This window comes from Melanerpes formicivorus, unplaced genomic scaffold, assembly GCF_026170545.1.
Source record: "Melanerpes formicivorus ecotype bairdi unplaced genomic scaffold, bMelFor1.0.p_v2 SCAF_37, whole genome shotgun sequence".
In the NCBI taxonomy this organism is placed as follows: Eukaryota; Metazoa; Chordata; class Aves; order Piciformes; family Picidae; genus Melanerpes; species Melanerpes formicivorus.
Window position 1 is genome coordinate 1251979 of NW_027142389.1, and position 24758 is coordinate 1276736.

The following is a 24758-nucleotide window of genomic DNA, read 5'->3' on the forward strand; positions in this document are numbered from 1 at the left end:
ACCTTGCTGCATTTCTGCCATCATGGGCTGAAATCTCCAAGGGCTGGGGGAGGATGTAAAAGTGAATTCAGTGCTTTCAGATCCAGCACAAGGATCCTAGAAGCAATTTGGCTTTCAAGCTCAAACCTCAGCAATTAAACCTAACCTAGATTCTCACACAGCCTAAACTGTAAACACTATTTGGCCTGACTGTGGTTATTAATGAATCTCATAGAGGAGAAATCAGGACAAGGCTCAAGCAATATCCCTGGCATAAACAAAGTCAGTTCTGCTGTGCAGGGTGCTGTCATGTTTATGTACCACACATACACCAAGGGATTACTGCATTTGCGTCCCAGAAATGGGGCTGAGGCTCTCACTCGTGGTGCAGCACTACGCAGGTAACGACAGGGGCTCTAATGACACATCAAAGGCTTTGCTAAGCTCCTGGTAACCATGAGAACAAAGCCGAAGTGGTTTGTTGCACCGTCAGCCCTGGGAGAGGTCTGTTTAGCCTGATTCACGCTTCTTGCCATTGTGCTGAGCAGTTCAAAGGACTTCCCATGACTGTAAAGGGAAAAAACATGGTTTCTTGCCTGGATGTTCCACTTGCGGTGCCATTGTGCCAGCAAGGCGAAGAGAACACAGGAGGAGTTTGGAGTCTGGTTTCAAGACAGTTCTGCATAAGTTGTCACCAGTGCCTGGGACAGATGAGCCAGAGGAGCAGCTGGGTTGTGTGAGGGCTGGCAGCTTCACTGGTTTTCACATGCTGATTAGGCTTTGTAATGGCATTTCAGGGCTCAGGTGTCTAGATCTGAACAGCAAACTGCCTGAAGGGAGGTTGTAGCCAGGAGGGGGTTGGTCTCTTCTCCCAAGCAACCAGCACCAGAACAAGAGGACACAGTCTCAAGCTGCACCAGGGGAAGTTTAGGCTGGAGGTGTGGAGAAAGTTCTTCACTGAGAGAGTCATTTGCTATTGGGATGTGCTGCCCAGGGAGGAGGTGGGGTCACCATCCTTGGAGGTGTTCAAGAGGGGATTGGATGTGGCACTTGGTGCCATGGTTTAGTCATGAGGTCTGTGGTGACAGGTTGGACTTGGTGATCTTTGAGGTCTCTTCCAACCTTGGTGATTCTGTGATTCTGTGATTACCTTCAGCAAGTTTTGTGTGAATGAGGAAGTATTGGATTTACTTTTGTGTGTAGGGCTGGGCAGATGCCAGGGTGGCAGCATCACAAGGCTCCTGGGAATGAGCTGCTTGAAGAACATGGAGCCATGGCATTTAAAAAACATATCCTTCAGTCTGTCTGTCTCCCAAAGAAAGGGAGGATGAAGGAGAATCTAGGACCTCCATTTACATGTACTCCTGGCAGCTTCACTGGTTTTCAGATGCTGGTTAGGCTTTGTAATGGCATTTCAGGGCTCAGGTGTCTAGACCTGAACAGGGCATCAGAATAATGAAGCCAACTGCCGTGGCTAGCAGGCCATGAGCTCTCTTGAACAGGTTAAGGGACAAAGGTGAGACTTTCTGTGGCAGGCTCTCTTAACCAACTGCTGCAGAGGCAGTGGTAATTGTCTGGGAAGGGAGATACATCCCTCTTAGCCTGACATTTTGATGTTTCATTAGGCAAAGCATATGGCGCTAAGGAGTCCATCACCACAAACAGGAGGTGGCAGGGAAGGCCAGGGAGGGGGGAGCAGAAGGGGAATGTGGGCTCTCCCCTGAGCTGACTGATTCCACAGCTCACCTCAATACCTCTGCTAATTAGTGCTGTGAAAGATGAGTGTGTGCAAGAGAGGCTGCAAGAAAGGAGTGAAAGATGTGTGAGGGATGTAGGGAGGGGAGCAGGAGTGAGCAGCAGTGTATGCACTCTGGTCTGGAGGAAAACATCTCAGGGAGTCTGTCCTGGCTCCCTGGAATGCATGGGAACAAGTCAAAGAGGTTCCAGGCAAGGGAGAACACCTGGGAGGGAGAATGCCTACATTGCTTCCCCCTTCAGCAGGGAAGCTGACTCCCTTCACGTGTGATCTGTGAAGGTACTGGCTTCTGGCTGGCTGAGGCTGCTGAACCAGGCTCATCTGGAACGACAGGGCATTGTCTTTCTTATTTAATTTCAGGAGACTTAAGAGCTCCTTCGGCTGTAGGTGGAGAAGTAGCAGATTACCTTGCTTATGCAGTGGCTTGGTGATTGATTTATTGTGTTGTTGTTTCCTGGCTCAGCTAACAAAACACTTCAGATTTAAAATGTGACCATTGCATTCCCACACACCTACGGAGTCATCCAGCATCCATATAAAGTTGTCTCCTTACCTTGACAATGGCTCTTGTCAGCCATGCCTTGGGAAAGGTAGGAGGCTATGGCCAAGGACAGCTTGTGCCCAGCTGGTCTCTGATACCATCCTAGCCTTGTCTGAAGCTTCCTTTAGCTGCTAAAAATGACACTCAACCATTGGACCCACAATATGCAGACTGTCACTGTGAGGGTGATGAGAGATAGGAACAAGTTGCCCAGAGATGCCCATGGATGCCCACTCCCTGGAAGTGTAGAAGGCTAGAGGACACAGTCTCAAGCTGCACCAGGGGAGGTTTAGGCTGGATCTTAGGAACAATTTCTTCACAGAAAAAGAGACTGGCCATTGGAATGTGCTGCCCAGAGAGGTGGTAGAGTCACCATCACTGGAGGTGTTTAGGAAGAGACTGGATGGGGCACTTGGTGCCATGGTTTAGTTGTTTAGATGGTGTTGGGTGATAGGTTGGACTTGATGATCTCAAAGGTCTTTTCAAACCTGGTTTATTCTATTCTATTCTATTCTATTCTATTCTATTCTATTCTATTCTATTCTATTCTATTCTATTCTATTCTATTCTATTCCATGCTATTCCATTCCATTCCATGCTATTCCATGCTATATTATGCTATTCTGTTCTGTTCTAGGGTGGATGGGGCTTTGAGGAACCGAGCCTGGTTTAGTGTAGCGTCACTGCTCATGTCAGAGGGTGTTTGGAACTAGGTGACCTTTAAGGTCTCTTCCAACCCAAATCATTCTGTGATTCTGGGAGCTGCTTTTATAGAAGGCTTTTCCCCCACATGAGGTAGCTCTTGAGGCACAGTGCAGCAGATGTGCCCAGTGGAGAAAGGGCAGTGGTACCTGGCACTGAGAAACAGCAGAACTTACTAAGTGCTGCTGTTGCATTAGGAAGCAGGAAGGTTTCACTGTCCTACAGTGTTGGCCCCGCAGGGCTGTATTCAGAAGGTCTGCAGGCAGCTCACCACTTTCCTTCAGCAGCTCATGCAAGAATGACACAGAGACTTCATCAGGGGTGTGACCTGCTCTGCAGCACTGTGACCTCAGTGACCACTGCAGAGGGCTCACATGCCCCTCTCCTCCTGGACATTCCTGAGGGCTGGGATTTAAAACTCTGCTGTGGGTGCTGTAGTAGCTCTGGATCACAGAGTAAGGTTTTGGTCGCCCAGCCCTGCCCCATCAAAGTTAACGCAGCTTCCAACTCTGCCCTTCCACTTCTTGTTTTAATACCTCAGCCTGTCTCTCGTGGGGATGCCAGCTTTCCTAGACCCCCTAATTGATGCAGGTGAGGCTGGACATGGGCCCGAAGTGGAGAGGTTCGTTTCTTCACCTGGCAGAGCAGCGAGCCCGCAGCGCAGCCTCTGCGCTCTCGCAGCCCCACCGAGCAGCCGTGCGGGGCTGTGCTGCTGCTCCGTCGCTCGGCTGCGCTGGTGCCCGCCTGTCACAGCACCATCTGCCGCCTACATCCACCACTGCCGCAGCCTCCCAGGTCCCCTGCCGCCTCCGACCCGCCGTGGCTCCGCTTTGTTTCCCTCACAGGGCTTTCTGGACCGATTTGCGGAGTGCTTGGTTTTGTCCCCCAAATTTTGAAATGCCAAGCCTGGAAGACGTTCCTCTTCTTGAGCTTTCTTTTGTACAATCCGTTAAGATTTGTCCACCAGGAAGACATAACCTTTATTTTTATTTTCTTTCCTTTTTTTCCCTCCCCCAGTTCTTTCCTTTTAAGCAAACAAAACCTAAACCCTTTATTTCCCCCTCCCCCCCAGGGTTTGTTTTGCATTTGACTAAGCCTGAATATTTTCTTCAGTGAAGAATAACTTTCCTTGAATGTTTTTTTCCAGCTGAAGGAAAATATCTCGGGAGAAGCTTTCCACAGTGCTTCTTGACCTGAGTTTTCCACAAGTCACCTTCAGCCTTAGCTCTGTGCACTTGCCCTTTGCATCCACCTGCTAGTCCTGTCATGGTTTGTTTGTTGGTTTTGCCAAGCCATCAGAAGCATTTCCTACAAATGATTCCTTCAGTGTATTAGACATCTCCTGAGAACCCCCATGGCAGGGGGGCTGGAACTAGGTGGTCCTTGGGGTCTCTTCCCACCCTGACAATGCTGTGATTCTGTGAAGCTGTCTCCCTCTCCTAGGCTGCAGGCTTTGCAGCACGGTGGGAAGGAACATAGGCTTGGAACTACCTTTTTAGAGCCTTTTGTAATGGATCTTGTTATGCCTGGCCCCATGTTCTGCAGCACACTGCTTTTATGGTTGTTGCACCTCCCTCACAAAACTGCTTCCTGATCAGGTATCCTACTGGGATTTGGTGGATGCATAAAACATGTAAGTTGTCCTACACCCCTCAAACCCCTTAGGACATGCAGTTCCGTGTCTGCCTGCAGCATCCCCTGCAGTGCCATCATCAAGGGAAGAGCTGAGGGAGGAAGGATAAGGTGCCCTGCACGAACAGGGGAGTGGATGTTGTACCCTGGTGCAACACCTGCAGCTTCATGACTCTGACTTTGTTCAGCAAGCCCAGCAGCGCTGTGTCTTCCTGACAACAATGTGCCAGCCTTTGGCTCCTACAAGACCACTGGGAAGAACAGGCCAGGTTCCTGGGAAGCCCTTTCACCTGCTTTCCATCATGGTCCACGAGGTGTCCTCTGACCCCAGTCATTAATGAGCTCTTTGTGCACAGTTCATAAGCAAACAGAAATTCTGAGCTTTGGCAGATTTCTGACTGCACTGAGTGGATAAAGATGAACTCAGTCAATAGGCTTGAGTTTATGCAATAGGAAAGGTTGCCAGGGCTGTGTGCCTGCTGTTGTCTCCACAGCTGATGGCCTTCTGCCCAGAGATCCAGATCTTAGTGGCCACACTGAGGTCTTTGTCACCTTTGATGGATGCAGGGCAAAGACTGTGGCAGAAGGGCCAGGTGGGAGCCTCCACAGCTGGGTGTTTCTGATCACATCTTGTTTTGTCTTGTAGGCTAACCATTCATGCAGAGTGCCCCATGCACCTGGAGGACTTCCCAATGGATGTGCATGCTTGCCCACTGAAATTTGGGAGCTGTAAGTACCTTGACCAGCCTCTGCAAGGAGGTGGCTACAGAGCTAAAGGCCAGTGTTTTGTGTGGCCAGTGCTTGCTGGTATTTTAGTGCTATGAATTATTGTTCATGATTCTGTGACTAAAAATTAGTCTCCTTTCTCTTATACATTCAATTCCTACCACATCAGAAATGGACAGCAAGCAAATCTGCCATCAGCTCAGGCTCACAGGGCAGGTTAGGAACCCCAAGGATTTGCTGTAAGTCTATTAGGGAAGTGGGAAGAGCAGATTCCTGTTGCCCTTCTGCCTTCAGTGAGCAGCAGTGCCTCAGCAGGAACAGCACTGGTGGAAAATTCAGAGATGCTTTTCCTTCACCACAAGGTGATCCTGGGGTGACAGATTTGGGAAGATAGCAGTGGTGTCTGCTGCTAGGTGTCCTGTCCAGCTTTCCTACATCACTCCTGCCAAACAAGGGAGAGCCTGAAATCTCTGGTTGCTCTGCCTCCGTTCTCCAGTGGAGCATACAGACCCCTTGCTCTTCTTCAGTCTCCCAGACAGGCTGCTCTCAAGGAAAATGCTTGGGAACTGAGAATCTCAATCCTAACACCCAAAGTCCTGGTTTGTGGAAGATTTGCAGGCTGCTGCTGAGTTGAAAGCTGCTCCCAGCTTCCCAGACTTCAAGCTGCTCACCTGCCTGGTGTTCCCATACCCTGCCTAGGAACAAGTTCTCTTTTCTCTCCCATATGCAAGTGAAATTTCTTTTGGTTTTGGTTTTGTTGCTAAAATGAGTGGCACCAAATTCCCAGCCACTGGGTCACCAGACTGTGAAAATAAATTTCCTGGTCTCACTCTGCCTGGAATTTCTTCCAGATCTAATGAACTGCAGACCACTCTTGGTCTATGTTTGCATTAGATGCAAGAGTTACCCACCTCCATGTAAAGAATGAGCCCCCCACCAGTAAACTCCCTTTTTTGATTCTTAAAGAGAGAAATCTGAACCTTTCTACACACTGGCCACAACAACCCCATGCAGTGCTACAAGCTGGGGTCAGAGTGGCTGGAGAGCAGCCAGGCAGAAAGGGACCTGGGGGTACTGGTTGATAGTAGGCTGAACATGAGCCAGCAGTGTGCCCAGGGGGCCAAGAAGGCCAATGGCATCCTGGCCTAGATCAGGAATAGTGTGGCCAGCAGGAGCAGGGAAGTCATTCTGCCCTGTACACAGTGCTGGTTAGGCTACACCTTGAGTCCTGTGTCCAGTTCTGGGCCCTTCAGCCTAGGAAAGATGTGGAGATGCTGGAAGGTGTCCAGAGAAGGGCAACAAAGCTGGGGAGGGGTCTGGAGCACAGCCCTGTGAGGAGAGGCTGAGGGAGAAGAGGAGGCTTAGTCTGGAGAAGAGGAGGTTCAGTGGAGACCTTATTGTTCTCTACAACTCCCTGAAGGGAGGTTGTAGCCAGGTGGGGGTTGGTCTCTTCTCCCAGGCAACCAGCACCAGAACAAGAGGACATAGTCTCAAAGCTGTGCCAGGGGAGGTTTAGGCTGGATGTTAGGAAGTTGTTCTTCACAGAAAGAGTTATTTGCCATTGGAATGTGCTGCCCAGGAAGGTGGTGGAGTCACCATCACTGGAGTTTAAGAAGAGACTGGATGGGGCGCTTGGTACCATGGTTTAGTTGATTAGATGGTGTTGGGTGATAGGTTGGACTGGATGATCTTGAAGGTCTTTTCCAACATGGTTAATTCTATTCTATTCTAAACTGATATTTCCTTCCTGTAGACAGTTAGGAGTTGACTGAGGAGAAAGTTGAAAAGTTTGATTGACAGCAGAAGGAATCATGTTTATTATGTGCATCTATTCCTCTGCCTCGTGACAAAATGCATCCATGAAAGTGGATTACTCAAAACTGCTAAAATGAAGTTATTTCTCAGGCAGCTCCTAATTAAATGTAGAACTGATTGCCACAAGACACTGCCAAGGCCAGTAAATTAGCAAGCCTTAAGGGAGGATGTTAATTGACCTTGTGAGGAGGGAGCTAAACTCTCCTACCTCAGGCCCAAGCTCTGGGATTACTGCAAGACTTGCAGGAAGGCAGATTACTCCACATCTAACTGCTTTTAATGCTTCTTGGGGAGGCAAAGAGAATAATGTGCATATTTTTACTGGAGCACCCTTTAGGGTTCTTCTGGGTATTTTTACTGATTCGGCCTCTGAATGATGAGAGTTTTGACTCAAGCAGCTCAGAATGCTGCCCCTGATTAACACCAGTGTGGCTCCTTCTAAAGCACCCATCTGCAAAGCATCTGAGCTCACATCTACTGTGTTGGAGGAGGATTAAACTCATGTTTGCACCAGAAAGCCATTGACAGCTGGAAGCTGCTCATTTGCAAGAAGCTTAGAGTGGGTCAAATTTGTAAGTAGAGGACAATGCCAAGGCCAGGCAAGAGCTGTTCAAAGGTAGCTTAATTAGCCTCAGTGACCACCTTCCAGCGCTCACTACACCCTGAATGACTCATCAGTGACTTCCTGTCTCTTTGCTGCGGTGGCAGCCACCCAAAGAGGGAAGGCAGAGAGCTTGCAGCAGAAGTAAGGTCATCAGCATTTCATCTGCCCACCTGCATCATTCCTTGGACCAAGTGCTGTGAAGGTGATGGCTCTAACGATCCCCATGTTCCCTAAAAGATGGATGTACTCAGCAGAGAACAACTGTTTCTAAAACACTTGCACAGCAGCTGAGGCTAGGCTGGAAAAGATGTTGCTGGTTACCAGCTCTGCTAAATGTGAGAGTTGTCCCTGCTTGGGCTGGACTGGACTGTATTGCAAGCAGGGTGCTCTGCAGAGCCAGAACAGCGTCATGGCATGAAATGCTTTCCAAGCATCCATGCCATGTCTCTGTGCCACCAGCCACTCTTTTGTCTCAGATGACCAGATAGGCAGACAACTGCCTCTTCAGGGATAGTGGGGATGAGACTGTGGGCAAGTTCCCTTTGCAGACTGAGAGTGGCAGTGAGTGAAAAATGACTGCTAGAGCAGAAGATGCTGCCCATAAAGGTGGAAGAGCATTTGCAGAGCTGTACAAAGCTAAGCCTGAAGGAGGATGGAGGTCTCCAGAAGCATGTTGAGAGCTGGAAGGAGGGGCTGGAAAAGCAGTGTTGCACATCAGATAGTGGTGCCAGCCTGCATCAGCAGTGCTTAAGCAGCACTGGCATACTGTGAAACATTGGCTGATCATCAAAACCACCCCCTGCCCTTTGCACAGCAACTATCTAGTATTTAACAGATTTGCCAAGACCTTCTGGTTTTAAAAGCTCACACAAAACTGTCTCTCTCAGGACACCATCTTGCACAATGCAGGAGCTGAGACATCTCTGTAGCAGACCTGACCCATTTGCTTGACCTGACCCAAGCCAAAAAATATCTCAATGTCTTAAAAGGAGATGCTGCTGGTAAAAAATAATTCCAATCTTGATTTAGTGAACTTTGTTCTGGCTTAAAACAAATGGTGCAGAGTGAGTATGGACAGGAAGCTTGGGCTTTATGGGGAGAAGTAGCCCCCAGTTAGTTAAACCTCCCCTAGTCTCTGGAGAGACTCAACTCTGGGTATCATAGGACTGGCAAAACCAAGAGCATGCAGGCACTGACAGCAAAGGCTGTGGCTGTGAGAACAAGCAGGGGTTTGATCACAAAGGCTTGTGAGGGTGATGGTGACTGTTAGAGACAGGCATTTGTGTATGGTGGGTTGGGCAGATGGGATAGAGAGGGGAACTTGCAAGCTCCTGGAAGGATGCCCTGGCCCTGAGCCTGGCACTACCCCACGCAGCAGTCCAGTGGCACTTGCCTGCTGTTTCTCTTGTGCTGTGCCTGCAGGCTTTCTCAGCACTGCCCTGCCTTGCTGTGAAGGATTGACATGGAGGCTGGCAAACACGGTCTTGCAGGACAAAGAGCATCTTGGTGGGAGGACACACCACCTCCAACGCTGAGGAGCTTGGGGAGAGCTGCTTCTGAGTTTAAGACTTTTTAACTTTTATTCCTTAACCCAAAATTCAACCCCATTTGTGTTTAGTGTTTCTCACCAGCTGCTGTCAGCATGGCTCTTCCAATCCTTGGCATGGTAAGGCTGTGGCAGTCCTGCTGCTGCAGCAGCCTGCTGGTCTGGATGCCTTACTATCTTGTGTCTGCCTGGAGCCAGCACTTGCAGAGTCAGCACATCAAGGGGACAGCGAGTTTCTCAACAACAGTGCTCTGCTTCCTCCTGCAGCTTCCTTCCAAACCCCCTAGTTTTCTTTTGCTCATTTGATTTAACAGTTGCTGAACTGCCCTGGTCTCTGGCCATGCTTGGCTGTGCTCAGCCATGTGGCTCTGAGGAATGCACAGCAGGGATTCATTTGGCTACAGGCTAATTTTGGTGTATTTTAGGTCAGGCACAAATCTCATTCTTGTTTCTCCTCCACAGATGCCTACACAAAGACAGAGGTGATCTACACCTGGACGTTGGGGAAGGATAAATCAGTGGAAGTAGCAAAGGGAGGATCTCGCCTGAACCAGTATGACCTTCTGGGCCACGTTGTTGGGACAGAGATGGTTCGATCCAGCACAGGTATTTGTGAGACCACGATGCTGAGCATGGGCTGAGCACAGTGTCAGAGAAGATGGACCCATGGGCCTCTCAAGCTGCACCAGGGGAAGTTTAAGCTGGATGTTAGGAAGAAGTTCTTCCCAGGAGGAGAGATTGCCCATTGGAATGTGCCGCCCAGGGAGGTGATGGAGTCACCATCAATGGAGGTGTTTAGGAAGAGACTGGATGGGGTGCTTGGTGCCATGGTTTAGTTGATTAGATGGTGTTGGGTGATAGGTTGGACTCGATGATCTCAAAGGTCTAATTCTGTTCTATTCTATAATTTGGCATCATTATAGAGGCATTACCTGTGGGCAGTGAGCACCACAGTACTTGCCAAGCCAGGTGCTGTTGGAGAACATGGCTGGGCACATCAGCAGTCACAAAGGGGCAGTAAAGGGTTTAGCTTTTAGTGGTCTCCACTGAAAGAGCCTTACTGCCCATGCCCTCTAGAAAATGGATTTCAAGCATCTCCAGTTGATCTGTTGTGTGGAAAATATTCCCCACCTCGCCCAGCTGGTTCTTGGTCTTTTGGGCTCATTTGTCTTGGATCCCTTTCCAGTCCCTCAGGAGAGCATTGTGGGCAGGGGAGGCAAGAGCAATGTAATGTTCAGTGTGGCTTTTGCTGCATCTGCTTGCACAAATATTATCACAGCTAATAGAAGATTATCCCAAACAAATGTTTCCTCTGATTAATGACCAATATTAATCATCTTTCTCTCCCATCTGCTGCTCCTCCCTTCCCCAATGAATCCAGGTACCAGTAGCTTCTGTTATATCTTGTGTGTCTCTCATCTTTCTTTGCTGCTTTCTTTATTTCTGTATGCACCAGTAGTTCTCTCATTTGAGAATATTTCCTCTCTGCTGCACTTGATTTTAATAGTGTCTGTCTGTAACAACTCATATCAGCTCCCTTGGGGAAATGTGGGGAATCCAGGGAACTAAATGTCATAATATCTGGCCCATCTCTTTACTTAAGTTGTAGTAAAATGTACAGACAAATAACCTGAAGTGGCAAGAAAGCTGCTGAAGGCTCCTGTGTGTAATGGTTTAGCAGAGCCACACTCACAACAAAAAGGCACAATAACCCAACCATATATCCAGAGCTTTGAGTGCAGGACACTGGGGGAAGATAGGGACAGCTGCTTCGTTGGTTTGCAGCTCAGACCTTTAACGACAGAACTTGCCCTGATTTTTGAGATGGTTACAGTGAGGAAAGATGGAGTGTTTTGAGGAAAGATGGAATGTCAGAGAAAACAAAATCTTTGTCCTGAAATCCTGCTGAAGTACTGTAGGATCTCTCTAGGTTTAAAAGACCTTACCCACAATGCAGCTCCTTGGGCTGGAGCAGAAGATGGATGGGAGCTGGGCTGGGAGAGACCCCCAGAGACATCTTGTGTCTGGGGTGAAATAGGGAAGGGCTGCTGCCTGGTTGGTTGTTGGTATTGATTTGCCTTTGTCCTACAAGTGTTTTGTAGTGAATTGAAGAGGTCTCCAGAGAAGTGTTTTGACAGGACAGTTGCTGTGTGTAAGTCACCCAGGCTACACAGAGGTACGGGGCCCAGCAATCGTTCCTGCATGTGCAGGACATGCAAAGCCAGCGCCAGCTGAGCTGCAGCGTGCAGCCCTCCTTCACACAGCTGTCAGGGTGGCCTGCATACTGTGAGATACCAGGGCATGCCAGCCACTGACAGTATGACACACACTGCAATTTCAGCTGGGAATTTGGTAGTTTGTTCAGGACAGATCTTTAATGGCTTAGAGAGAGATTGGTGGCCAGCTGGCCCGCATCCTGGAGAGCAGTGTCAGCTCAGCGTCTCTGTCTCTCTCTCTGCAGGGGAGTATGTTGTCATGACCACACACTTCCACCTGAAGAGGAAGATTGGGTACTTTGTGATACAGACCTACCTGCCCTGCATTATGACGGTCATCCTGTCCCAGGTCTCATTCTGGCTAAACAGGGAATCTGTCCCTGCCCGAACGGTTTTTGGTGAGTTTGGAAGCACAGGGGGGAGGGAAGAGGGGAGGGAGGGGGGGAAGGAGGGGGAGGAAAGGGAAGAGGGGGGCCAACCTTTCAGCTCAGGGGAGAAAGATTATGGAAAACAGACTAAGCACCAGAGCTGGTCTTCTCCCACTCTTTGACTGGCATCACTGAAGCTGTTGACCATTTCCCAGAATAGATCTGAGAGTCTTTCCAGCGCACCTGATTCCACTGAATCACCACAAAACTACTCCTATCCATGTTGCTGCTACAAGCCAAGCCATAAATACTAACAGTAATCAAGGTATTGATCATCTAATTATGTGCATTTGACTGTGTCTGCTTATCTGTATTGGCTTTTGAGTTGAGAAGAGGATGAGTACAGGTGGAGGCATTTAAAGCTCTACCTTTGAAATTGCTAATGTGGCCCTGGTCAGAGCTCCACATAAGAAGTTCCTGGGCTGAGACATTATAACTGCATGGTAAATGTGTGGTTATTATTTTCTTCAGCAGGTTTCAGATCACAGAATCTCAGAATCACAGAATGTTAAGGGTTGAATGGGAACTCTAGATACCACCTAGTCCAAGCCCCCTGCCAAAGCAGGAGCACCTAGGGCAGGCTGCACAGGAGTGCAACCAGGCAAGTTTGGAAAGTCTCCAGAGGTGGAGACCTCCCAACCTCTCTGGGCAGCCTGTTCCAGTGTTGTCACCCTCACCATAAAGAAGTTTCTCCTCCTGCTAGGGTGGAACCTCCTGTGTTGTAGCTTGTACTCTCTCTCTGAGGCAGTGTCACACTGACAGCGCACATACCTCAGTACCTTTTACAGACATTTAATAACAGAACTGCTTTGTGCTTTCCTGCCAAGGCCTTTAGTTCAAGCTCTACCCACACATGCACACAGACCAGGTGTGAGGCTTGGGGATTGTATTTTCTGGAAATAATAGTGGCCAGCAGATAGTGCTAAGCAGAGGCTGTATTGAACAAAAAGGTCACCAAGCAGACAGGGGACATATGGTACTGTCTGTTCATGATTTTGAGTAAGACAGAAAGTGGGTGGTGTGATGTCAAGGATCATGAAGCAATTTTTCTGTAGCAAGACTTATGATAGAAATACTACTACAAACCCCACAAGGCTGATGTCTTCCTTTCCCAGCCCTCTCTACAGGCCTGGACCCTGCTCTCAGGCTGTGGACTGGAATGGGATGCAGGGAGGGTCATAGGTGGTTCTCTAAAATTAACTAGAAGGGAATCATGGGGATTGTGTTCATTACAGATTGTGAAATATCAGACATAAACAGCTTTAATATTTACAGTTGACCACAGCTTCTCCCTGTTGGTAGCAGGTTGCCTTCCTTGCCCCGGTGAAGCAAATCCTACAGTGATCCCCAGGGTGGAGTGCAGCTGCGGGGAGCTGGGCAGTCAGTATGACCAAACTGGTTTGCATGATCCAGGCTGCAAGACCTGCATTAAGCAGTGGTAACAGCAAATAGGAGGGAGTACAGCCCCTTGGCACCCACCTTTTGGTGTTTTCATCCAAGAGAATGGAAAAAGAGGAGGTCAGACAGGCAACACATGGAAAATATGACCAGCTCAGGCATATTACTGGCATATACTGGTTGATAGTAGGATGAACATGAGCCAGCAGTGTGCCCAGGGGGCCAAGAAGGCCAATGGCATCCTGGCCTGCATCAGGAATAGTGTGGCCAGCAGGAGCAGGGAAGTCATTCTGCCCTGTACACTGCACTGATTAAGCTACACCTTGAGTCCTGTGTCCAGTTCTGGGCCCTTCAGTTTAGGAAAGATGTTGAGATGCTGGAAGGTGTCCAGAGAAGGGCAACAAAGCTGGGGAGGGGTTTGGAGCACAGCCCTGTGAGGAGAGGCTGAGGGAGCTGACGTTGCTTAGCCTGGAGAAGAGGAGGCTCAGGGGAGACCTTAATGGTGTCTACAACTACCTGAAGGGAGGTTGTAGCCAGGTGGGGTTGGTCTCTTCTCCCAGGTAGCCAGCACCAGAACAAGAAGACACAGTCTCAAGCTGTGCCAGGGGAGGTTTAGGCTGGGTATTAGGGAGAAATTCTTCCACAAGAGAATGATTGCCCATTGGAATGTGCTGCCCAGGGAGGTGGTGGAGTCACCATCAGTGGAGGTGTTTAGGAAGAGACTGGATGGGGTGCTTGGTGCCATGGTTTAGTTGATTAGATGGTGTTGGATGATAGGTTGGACTGAATGACCTCTGAGGTCTTTTCCAACCTGGTTAATCCTGTCCTGTCCTGTCCTGTCCTGTCCTGTCCTGTCCTATTCTATTCTATTCTATTCTATTCTATTCTATTCTATTCTATTCTATTCTATTCTATTCTATTCTATTCTATTCTATTCTATTCTATTCCATTCTATTCCATTCTATTCTATTCTATTCTATTCTATTCTATTCTATTCTATTCTATTCTATTCTATTCTATTCTATTCTATATAGTCACTGATGAACTTTCTTCACCCATCTATCTGTGAATCATTTGCAACTAAATCCCACAGACTCCACACCTGGGCCCCACGACTGCCCGCGCCCCAGGTGGGCTGTGATATCTGCATCAGTTCTGAAGTGTCTCTGCGCTCCCAGCACCAGGGTAACCTTCTGTGTCACCCTGAGATTTGCAATCAGATAAGTTTCCTCAAGTAGCAGCTCAGGCTGTGCAGGCAAGAGCTGACTGGAAAATTAAACCTACCTGTGTGAAAAATGTCTGTGCTCCCAAATTGCCTGGCTTCCCTATTAAGAAAATAATGAGAACTCCAATTGCTTCATTCCTTTGGTTTTGTTCTTTTTTTTTCCCCTCAGAAAGCAAAAAGAAACAAGTATTGCCAACAATATTCTTGAAACTCTTCAACCACCAGGAGTATGGCTTAAGGGAAGTGAAAATCAGTCAATATTTTTGTAATGATTTTAATGCATTTTTAAGTGAGAAGCACATTATTGGGGGAAATGGAGAACAATGGTGGAAAAAAAACCAAGCAAGCTTTCCAAGGCATTTTGCAACAGATCATTTGGTTAAGATAAATGGTTGTGACACCCACTCTGGCAGCTTGGGCTATTGATGGGTGCCTGGCCATGCTGGCAGGATCCGTGCAGGTCTCAAGACACTGCTTCCAGAATGCTGAGAGAACTACAAGTGGCCAATTTCTGATCCTCCAGGCAGTTCCAAAGCCTCTAGATGTCCTTTAAACTGTTATTTTAGTATTGTTATTTCATTGCTAAAGCAGCCAGAGGCTTCTCCATGGCATATCCTACATGAGGGAGCTGGGACTGTCCTCATGCAGCTTACCCTACTAGTAGAATAGAATAGAATAGAATAGAATAGAGTAGAATAGAATAGAATAGAATAGAATAGAATAGAATAGAATAGAATAGAATAGAATAGACCAGGTTGGAAAAGACCTTTGAGATCATCAAGTCTAACCTATCATCCAACATCTAATCAGCTAAACCATGGCACCAAGCACCCCATCCAATCTCTTCCTAAACACCTCCACTGATGGTGACTCCACCACCTCCCTGGGCAGCACATTCCAATGGCCAATCTCTCTTTCTGTGAGGAACTTCTTCCTAACATCCAGCCTAAACTTCTCCTGGTGCAGCTTGAGACTGTGTCCTCTTGTTCTGGTGCTGGTTGCCTGGGAGAAGAGACCAACCCCCACCCAGCTACTGCCTCCCTTCAGGTAGCTGTGAAAAATAGTCATTCTGCAGCCTTCTTGTAGCCCTTCTTCAGGTACCAGAAGCCCACTATTAGGTCTCCCTGGAGCCCCAGCTTCCTCAGCCTGTCCTCATAGCAGAGGTGTTCCAGCCCCCTGATCATTTTTGTGGCCCCCTCTGGACCCACTTCATCAGGTCCTGTGTTGAGGGCTCCAGAGCCAGACGCAGAACTCCAGGTGAGTTCTCACCAGAGCAGAGTGGCAGAATCACCTCTCTCAATGTTGGAGGAGAAACTGGATGGCTACAAGTGTATGGTCTCACACTATCCTTGTCTCCTGCTGTGTTTCCACAGGTGTCACCACTGTCCTCACCATGACCACACTAAGCATCAGCGCAAGAAACTCCTTACCTAAAGTGGCGTACGCGACGGCCATGGACTGGTTCATAGCCGTCTGTTACGCCTTTGTGTTTTCTGCGCTGATCGAATTCGCCACTGTCAACTACTTCACCAAGCGCAGCTGGGCTTGGGATGGCAAGAAGGTGCTGGAGGCCCAAGAGATGAAGGTCAGCCCCGTGGCCAAGGCCAGGGAGGAGCAGGTGGTGAAGAAACGTTGCATGAGAGAGCTGCGCCGGGGCCGAGAGTGGGTAGCGTGCAGCCCCGCGGCACTCCAGGAGGCTGGATGCTACTCACTGGGGTCCCCAGCTCAGTTCTCGACTGCAGCGGTTCTTGAGAGTCAAGGGAGGGTGGGCTTGGAGGGCTGGCTGCTGTGCTTAGCTGGAGAAAAAACCCCAGGCATGGCTGCTCATTTTCCCTTCTCTCCTCTGCACGGCTGTTTGCTGTTCGCTTGCATGTTTCAGTCTTGCTCTGACAGTGGTCTCCTCTCTCCTTTCTTCTTCCTCCAACCCATGGTTGCCCTGCTCCATGTTGCTAGCATGCCAACAAACCCAAATATGCCATGGGGTGCCAGCCTTGCCACTGGAAATGGTCTGACCCTGCTGTGTCCCCTGTGGCTGGTATTGCCAGCTATATGCCAGCTCTGGCATGGGCAAGCATGGCACAGCAGTGGGGGACTCTAACGCTCATGCCCACAGCTGCTGGCAGCTGCAGCTTTGTAAGCTCGGGCAAAGCAGGTTGGTAGGAAGCAAGCAATCAGAAGGCAACTGGCAGTAAATTAGTGCCTGGAATCACCCACATTTCCCCCTTCTTGCTCAGGATCAGCCTCTGGCAGCTTTCTTCCTGACAGCCACCGATACCCCGGCTTGTGCCCCTCCCTCCTAGCTGATTCCATCTCAGCTGTGCAGAGAAATCGCTTACATAGCATGCTGCTCCTTGTTGATATTTACTGAATCAATTTGAAAATCAGCTTTGTCCTTGTTCTTGGTTCTGGAGCCTTTGTATTTTTCTCCTTTGCATTTTAATGTGTTGTTTAAAATTGTTGTGGGGCTGTATGCAAACACCTGGCAGAACTGCAGTAACTTTGGGGAAGACAACGGCCAGCCACCTCTCTGGTGTGGAGGTCAAAGCAGAAGAACAGAGGGCTTAAGGAGAACCACAGCCATCATGGGTGTTGAGTGCCTGCCCCTCTCCTGTGTTTCTTGGTCTCTCTCTCTCTCTGTTTTTGCAGCTGTGGTCTGAGCAGCAGACTCATGGCAGAAAGGCTTCAGAGGAGGGCAGTTGATGGTCTTCCGCTTCGATCATCAACAATAATGCTAATCTGGCCTCTAGAGATGTGAGAAGCCTTTTCTGGGCTATTGGCATGAGCAAAGGGTCAGAACAAGCCCTCAAAGCAACCATGTCCCCTTCAGGGATGGGCAAATCAGCACAGTCAGGATTAACACAGCCTTGGGCAATTATGTGAACTGGGCACAGCCAAAAAAGCAGCCAAGGCTCAAAAGCTTCAGTTTGTCATAGAAGCAGCATGCTCCTGAATTTATTCATTGACCCAGCACTGCAAGACTAACAGTGCTGAATCAATAGGGTAAGAGCATGCAGAATGTTTGTGCTTGTGTTAATCAAGCAAGAAGACAAAGCAGGACAAGAAATATTTCAGAGAGAGTGCCCTTTGTGAGTTTGCTGCAATTGGTTGGAGAATGAGGAAGGACTCCAAATTTATGGATGCTTTCTCAGGCTAACCCTGATCTTTTATCCTGGAAGGTTAACCCACTCTCAGTCTCTGCAGCTCAGAGAGCTCCTTGAAAAGTGGTGGGCTTTCAGGGAGCTTGGGAATAGGATGTGTCACCATTATTTCCTTTTCATCCTTATTCCATTGAATATTTCCAAGCGGCAAATTCGCTACACAATGAAGGTGTCTCATTGGCTCAGTTTCAGCCTTTAATTAGCTCTTCCTGAAACAATTGACAAGCCAGGTGGTTGAAACCACAAAAGAAAGAGGAGGCAGAATAACTATTGGCATTTTGAAGTGTTTGTGTGAGGAGTAAAACTAACAGCGACAAGCTCAGGCTGAGCCCTGGCCTCTGGAGAGCCTTCCCCCTAGCCAAAAATACTGCTCTTTATTGATGTGATGGCAAGGATCCTTACTCCAGGTTTGATTGTTTCCTTGCATGAACATGAGGAAAAAATAAAAATCAATAAGCATCAGCCCTTCCCTCACCTCAAGTGCAGGCCACACCACCATTTCCCATCCCATCTGAAAGAAATAACTACCTTGCAAAAGCTGCCAGGCACTCCCAGCGTGTTCATTCTCTCAGGGCTGGTTCCATTTCTTTCTTTCTCCCCTTCAGCCAGCTGATCAGTTCAGATAGGAACAGAGCATTTATTCAGGTAGAATCTAACATGGTGGGCTGAGCCTGGGGAGCCTCTGCAGTTGGACTTGACCATCTCAAAGGTTTCTTCCAGCCTCAGTAGTTCTGTCATTCTATGGTGTAAATGATCATGATGATCTGACTACAGCCACAGCTGAGTGCTGATTCTAGCCAGGAGCTACTCTGCACATTCTCTGCAGTTCTCCTCTAGTGAAAGGCAGGCAGATATCACCATAAGATGTCACTAAAAACTCCATTTAGCTCACACTTGGGTAAGTTTGACACTTGGATAAGCGTCATGGACTCAAAGATCCTCCCAAACCTTTCCCAACTTACTGCTGCCAACAGTAATCACAAATTATGGATGAAGGATTTCCTTTCTTTTTGTATGGCAGAGTGCCTGGGTCCAGTGTGGAAAACTTGGTAATAAGGATTATTTTTAAGGAAAACACCCTCAGGAGGAAGATGGGAGGCCAAAGAGATTGAAAGATGAGTGGTTTCTGTAGCCAGCAAAGCTCACCATCTCCAGCATCCTCAAAATAGCTTGCTAAAAGGATCAACTTCCAGACAGAAGGGCTGTCTGAACAGAGGGACATCAATCTACCCATCCATCCCATCTCATCCATTCACCCTAGCCATAAGGATGACCATGTCTGGAGCCAACAAGGTCATTTCCTCAGCGGCTTTTATGGTGAGTACCCAGAGAAATATCCATCATTGGTGACTTCACCACCGGGAAACTCTACAAGGATGACATTTACCAGGGAGTTCCCTGCAAAAAAAAACAAGTGTTGCCTGCTTCTTGGGATGGAGGATGCTTTGAGTCTTTGGAAGATGGTTACTTAAATCCACTTCTGCCTGCAGTGACAGCTCTTAGCCTAAAATCAGTGCAGGGTGAGCTTTGTGCCGTAGTTCAGTCTCCCTGGGTCCAAACTGGGACATAAGTGCAGGCATTGCTTTGCAACATCAATGTTTTAAATAGGACAAATTTTCAAAGCAAATATGGGGTTCCCTCCTGTCTTTCCTTCTTTTTCAGTGGGCTGTGGGGCTCCTCACAGATAAAGGGTCAGGAGAAAGGCTGGGGGCCACTTTGCAGCTGACAGCAATAAGCACATTTTGCTTAGTTTGGTTATCAGAATCTTGCCTGAAGCACCTCTTTATAAAGCACATCTCACAGGGTGAACCATTTCTTCTGACATCTCAGGAGCAGAGCACATCCAGAGTGCATCCTTGGTGTAGATAGCGTGTGCTCTGGGGTGCTTCCCAAAGGCTACCCAGGCTCCCAGCTCTGACCAGGGCAGAAGACTTCATAGGCAGCTGGGAAAAGGCCCTGGCTATAGGCTCCCAAGCTTCTGCACTACCTGAACAGCCTGTTCTGAGGTCCAGATAAGCCCAAGTTGATGTCTGGGGGCTCTGGATCACACTAATAGTAGCAGTAGGTTGCTCTCAGCATCCACAGCATTCATATTTGCATGACTTTGCTCCGTTTCAGCCTGTTCTTTACAGAGGCTTTTGACCAGGCAACACAGATCCCCTTTCCAAGCTCTGGGGCAGAAAAGGTAGCCAGGTTGAAAATGTCATGTCACTTGTAGTCATCTTCTTCCTGTAACAAATAACGTGGCTGATTAATACTAAAGTAATCACAGTGCACTTCAAATTACATTCTGTGGCTTTCATTTGATTACTGATTATTAATTATTTTATTACCTCCTGTAGCTGTGTTAATAATAAGTAATCACACTTAAGAGTGTTTGAATGTTTTAGAAGGTGAAGCATCTTGAGTCCTTTATTTGCTTCTTGTCAGCTCTTCAGCATGCAAAGCTCACCTGCTTGCAGGGGGTACAAGTTAGCACAGCTCGGATGATTGCAGAAATCAGTTAATCGTTACAAGATCACAGCACCCTCTCCCAAAGAGGACAATGAATGTGGTCTGATCAGTGGTTTAGTCTGATCTGGATTCTGAAGGCATTTAGCCCTCTTTCTAACAGCAAGTTAATTTCTGTAATTGCTGCCACTATTAGAAGGCTGTAGGCCTGGCTGTGATGTTATTGGAGAGGGGTTTGAAGAGTGCACAGAAGGCTGCTTATAGTGTCCCTCTGAAAATCACTGTGGGAGATTCATTTCCTCAGGTAACTAGAGATATCCATGGTGATTGTGGACACATTTCAAATGGAAGCACAGCATGAAAGCTAAAGCCCTTGAAGTATCTGTGCAGAGCAGACTGGGCAAATGTGGCCTGTTCAGCTCCCAGTGCCACCCAGCGATGATGCCTGCAGCCAGCTCCCAGGCTAGGGTGAGGACACCATAGAATCATAGACTCACAGAATCACAGAATCAATCATAGAATCATGGAATGGTCCTTGTTGGAAGAGACCTCCAAAGGTCATCTAGTCTAACACCCTCTGTGGTAAGCAGGGGCACCCTCAACTAGATCAGGCTGCCCAGAGCCCAGGTCCTGCTGGCTGCACACTCTGCCCTTTTCCTGACAAGGTCTTTGTATGTAGATTCCTTATGTACAAGCAAGCTCATGCCAAGCAAGCTCATGCCAGGCACTCCTGGGAAATACCTGGATGAACCTTACCTTGTGTTTCAGTTGCTTTTGAATAGAAAATGAGATCCAAAGTCACACCTTGTTCTGAGCTGAGATCTGAGATTCCCACCATGGGTTGCTGCTGCATCTAGTGCTGGGTCTTGGTGTAATCACAGCAGACATCACATGGAGTATGAGTGCTGGGACATGTGGGGGGGCTGATGTCTGCATATGAGTAGATTTCATTCTGCAGGCTCCTCTTGGTAGACCTGGATTGCTTTATACTATATGGTCTACAGTTCAGCTGGTCTCAGGTCTCTGACAGCAACAGGAAGATCACCAGAGTCAGGGTAGCACCTCTCACGACTTCCCAGCACTGTCTTCCTGTCCACTCATCTTCATTAACACCAGAACTGTCTGTCTTCAGCATCTTCCATCATCCTTTAGTACATCATGTCTGACATATAAGTGCTCCTATACCACTGGCTTTGCAAACTCTTCTCCCTTCAGCATGGGTAGCCTGGCTGTCCCTGAAGCTTTGTGTGAGGATCTGCAGCAACCCCTTAGGTATGGAGGCAAGATGAAAGGTTTCCCTCTGCCCTATACTGTCATGCTGAGCAACCTGGAAATGCAGGGCTAGTGCAGATGCCTTCCATCTGTGTGTTACCTGGGTAGGTTCTGAGGTTCCCTAAAGGGTCCCAGAGGCATTTTGGACATCATGATGTTAAATCATGAGGTGTTTGGGGCACTGAGGCAATGTATGATATGGCCATGGTGTGGAAATACTGTGCTGCTGTCACCCACATTCTTCAAGTTGATGAGGTTTCTGCTGAACAAAAAGAACTTACTGTCATGCTCTGTGATGTCTTCTGCTCTCACCTGACTCAGGAAGAAAGCAAAAACCAGCACAAAAACAAGTCCTTCCCCCAGGATGACCACGTAGGGTGTCATTCTTATCTAAAGACTGCATTCCTGCAGCATCTCTTCGTGGCTAATCCCTGTGTGCAATGGAAAGCACTGCCCAGTTGAGAGAGAAAACAAGGAGTCCGTGTAGTTCTAGCCTGCATTCACTTTGACTCACCTGGTAACATAGATCTGGCAGCACTGGCAGCACAGTCAAGGAGTCACCCATCTGGGGCAGCTACTGCTTAAGTGCATCTGCACACACCTTCTTATAGCATTGCTCAGAGCTAAGGGGCTGCAAGGAGTCTACAACCCCAACTCCATGGCTTCAGTGATTGGACTCGCAGCAGGACCTAGGTATGACCTCTTTGTGCCTATGTGCTGCGCACCAGGCTTACACCTGGTCCACCCCAGCCCAGCACGTCCTTATGCTCCAGCAGCCATCAAGTGACAGCTGTTATGGGTTCTGGCCATCTTCTCACCACACCTTCCTTCCCTCCCACAATGCCTTCTCACTCCCTTGCTCCTCACACCCTTTTCCGTCTCCTCATCCGGGCAAGCAGGTAAAAACTCAGAGGACAACAGGCCCTGGGTGCACTCCTACACTCACTTCATCTCTATTATGTTATTGTTGTGTTTTTTCCCTCCCTTCCACCTTCCCTAGAAAAAAGAGCCGGTGGCACTAGCGAAGAAAACCAACAACACCTACAACATCGTTGGCACCACCTACGCCCTCAACATCGCCAAGGACCCCGGCCTGCCCACCATCGCCAAGAGCGCCGCCGCCGCCGCCGCCGCCAACGCGCCCCCGAAGATGCCCCGCATGGAGGAGAAGCTCCCAGAGAGCAAGAAGACCTACAACAGCGTCAGCAAGGTAGACAAGATGTCCCGCATCGTCTTCCCGGTCCTCTTTGCCATTTTCAACCTCGTCTACTGGGCCACGTACGTAAACCGGGAGTCAGCTATCAAGGGAATGATCCCCAAACAATAAACCCGGGCACACAAACCTTCCATCAGAGAGCACCCTCCAGGCAGCGGTTCTCCAGGGCTTTCTTCTTTCCTCTTTCCTTTAGTTTGTACAGTTAGTTTGGTACTATTAGTATTATTACTATTATTACCATTATTACCATTATTATTACTATTGCTATTATTATTACCATTATTATTACTATTATTGCCATCATTATTACTATTATTACCATCATTAACATTATTATTACTATTACTATTATTATTACCATTATTATTACTATTACCATAATTATTACTATTATTACCATTATTACATTATTATTACTATTGCTATTATTATTATTACCATTATTATTACTATTACTATTATTATCACCATTATTACCATCATTATTACCATTATTACTACTATTACTGTTATTAGTGCTACTATTATTACCATTATTATTATTACCATTATTGTTACTATTGCCATTATTACTATTATTACTACCATCATTACCATTATTATATTACTATTATTATATTACTGTTATTAGTACTACTATCATTACCATTATTATTATTGCTATTATTATTGCCATTATCATTACCATTATTACCATTATTATTACTATTGCTATTATTACTATTATTACTACCATCATTACCGTTATTATTACTATTGCCATTGTTATTACTATTATTACTACCATCATTACCATTATTATTACTATTGCTATTATTACTATTATTACTACCATCATTACCATTATTATTACTCTTGCCATTGTTATTACTATTATTACTACCATCCTTACCATTATTATTACTCTTGCCATTATTATTACTATTCTTATTACTACTACTATTATGATTATTACTATTATTACTATTATTATTACTATTATTATTATTATCTCGTCCTTTTATAATGTAAAACCAAGCTGTGATTTTTTTCTTTCCACCCTGTGTACTTTCGTTTCCTTTTACCTTTGTTTCTGATAACGAATGGGAAGAGAAAAACAAAACCTAACAAAAGCAAAAGAGAAAAAAAAAAGGATCATAACAAATTGTGCCTCTAACATCGTGAGTCCGATGTCCCCTCTCTCCCCCCCGCCCCATCTGTCCCTCTCACCCCGCGCTTCCATCTCTCCTCCTCCACCTCCTTCCTGCCACTCCCGTGGTCTGCATGTCGCTGCCATTCTGCGTTCTGGTCTGCTGGGGGCTGCTGCTCCAGGCTGCCTGCCTGCTCCTCTCCTGCCATGGGCTGCCCTAGCGTGGGGGATGCTCCTGGTGGCCTGCTCCTAAGGATGTGGAGGCCTCTAGAACCAGCCAGCTGGACTGCTCTTCAGTGCCTGGTACTTTATGCTAGGTGGTGCTCCCTGGGATGTGGATGCAGGTGGGCTGCTCCAGGGAGGGAGCAGTGCAACATGGGCCAGCTTGTAGCCCAGTGCCTGTGCTTGGTGCCATGGGTTAGTTGTTTAGGTGGGTTGGATTGGTTGATGGGTTGGACATGATGATCTTGAAGGTCTCTTCCAACCTGGTTGTTTATTATTATTATTATTATTATTATTATTATTATTATTATTATTATTATTATTATTATTATTATTATTATTATTATTATTATGGGTAAACCCACTGCTGCTGTGATCCATGGAGCCATTAGAATCATAGAATCAATAAGGTTGGAAAAGACCTCAAAGATCATCAAGTCCAACCTTTCACCCAGGGTGAAAGGGGTGCAGGGGTGGAACAGGGTGGCAACAACTTGTAGGTATCTACAGGGCTTCTCCCTCTCTTACCTTCACCAAACCCAGCTACTGATTTCTTCCCAGACAAGAACAGGTGAGAATGGCCTTGTCTGTCTGCCATCCTGCACTCTTGGGGCAATTCATCTTAGAGGATGGGATGGTTCCTTCCAGAGAAGTAATTTTTCTTGAGGACAGTCAGGATGTCAAGACAGGAGGTTTTAATGCCTTGGAGGAGATAGTAGCTGTGAAGCTGCATGCATTCAGC

General features: G+C 47.6%; 1 protein-coding gene across 2 annotated transcripts in view; it reads left to right on the forward strand.

Annotated features, from left to right (window-relative positions):
• LOC137450661 (gamma-aminobutyric acid receptor subunit alpha-3-like) overlaps window positions 1–23081 on the forward strand; it is a 69089-nt gene extending 46008 nt beyond the window's left edge. For both annotated transcript variants that reach the window (XM_068157474.1, XM_068157473.1), the window contains exons 6-10: window positions 5257–5339; window positions 9764–9907; window positions 11763–11915; window positions 15942–16153; window positions 22450–23081. In XM_068157474.1, the coding sequence (XP_068013575.1) occupies window positions 5257–5339; window positions 9764–9907; window positions 11763–11915; window positions 15942–16153; window positions 22450–22776 (919 nt within the window). In that variant the 3' untranslated portion in view covers window positions 22777–23081. The remainder of the gene's footprint in view (window positions 1–5256; window positions 5340–9763; window positions 9908–11762; window positions 11916–15941; window positions 16154–22449) is intronic.
• Window positions 23082–24758: the final 1677 nt, after the last annotated feature.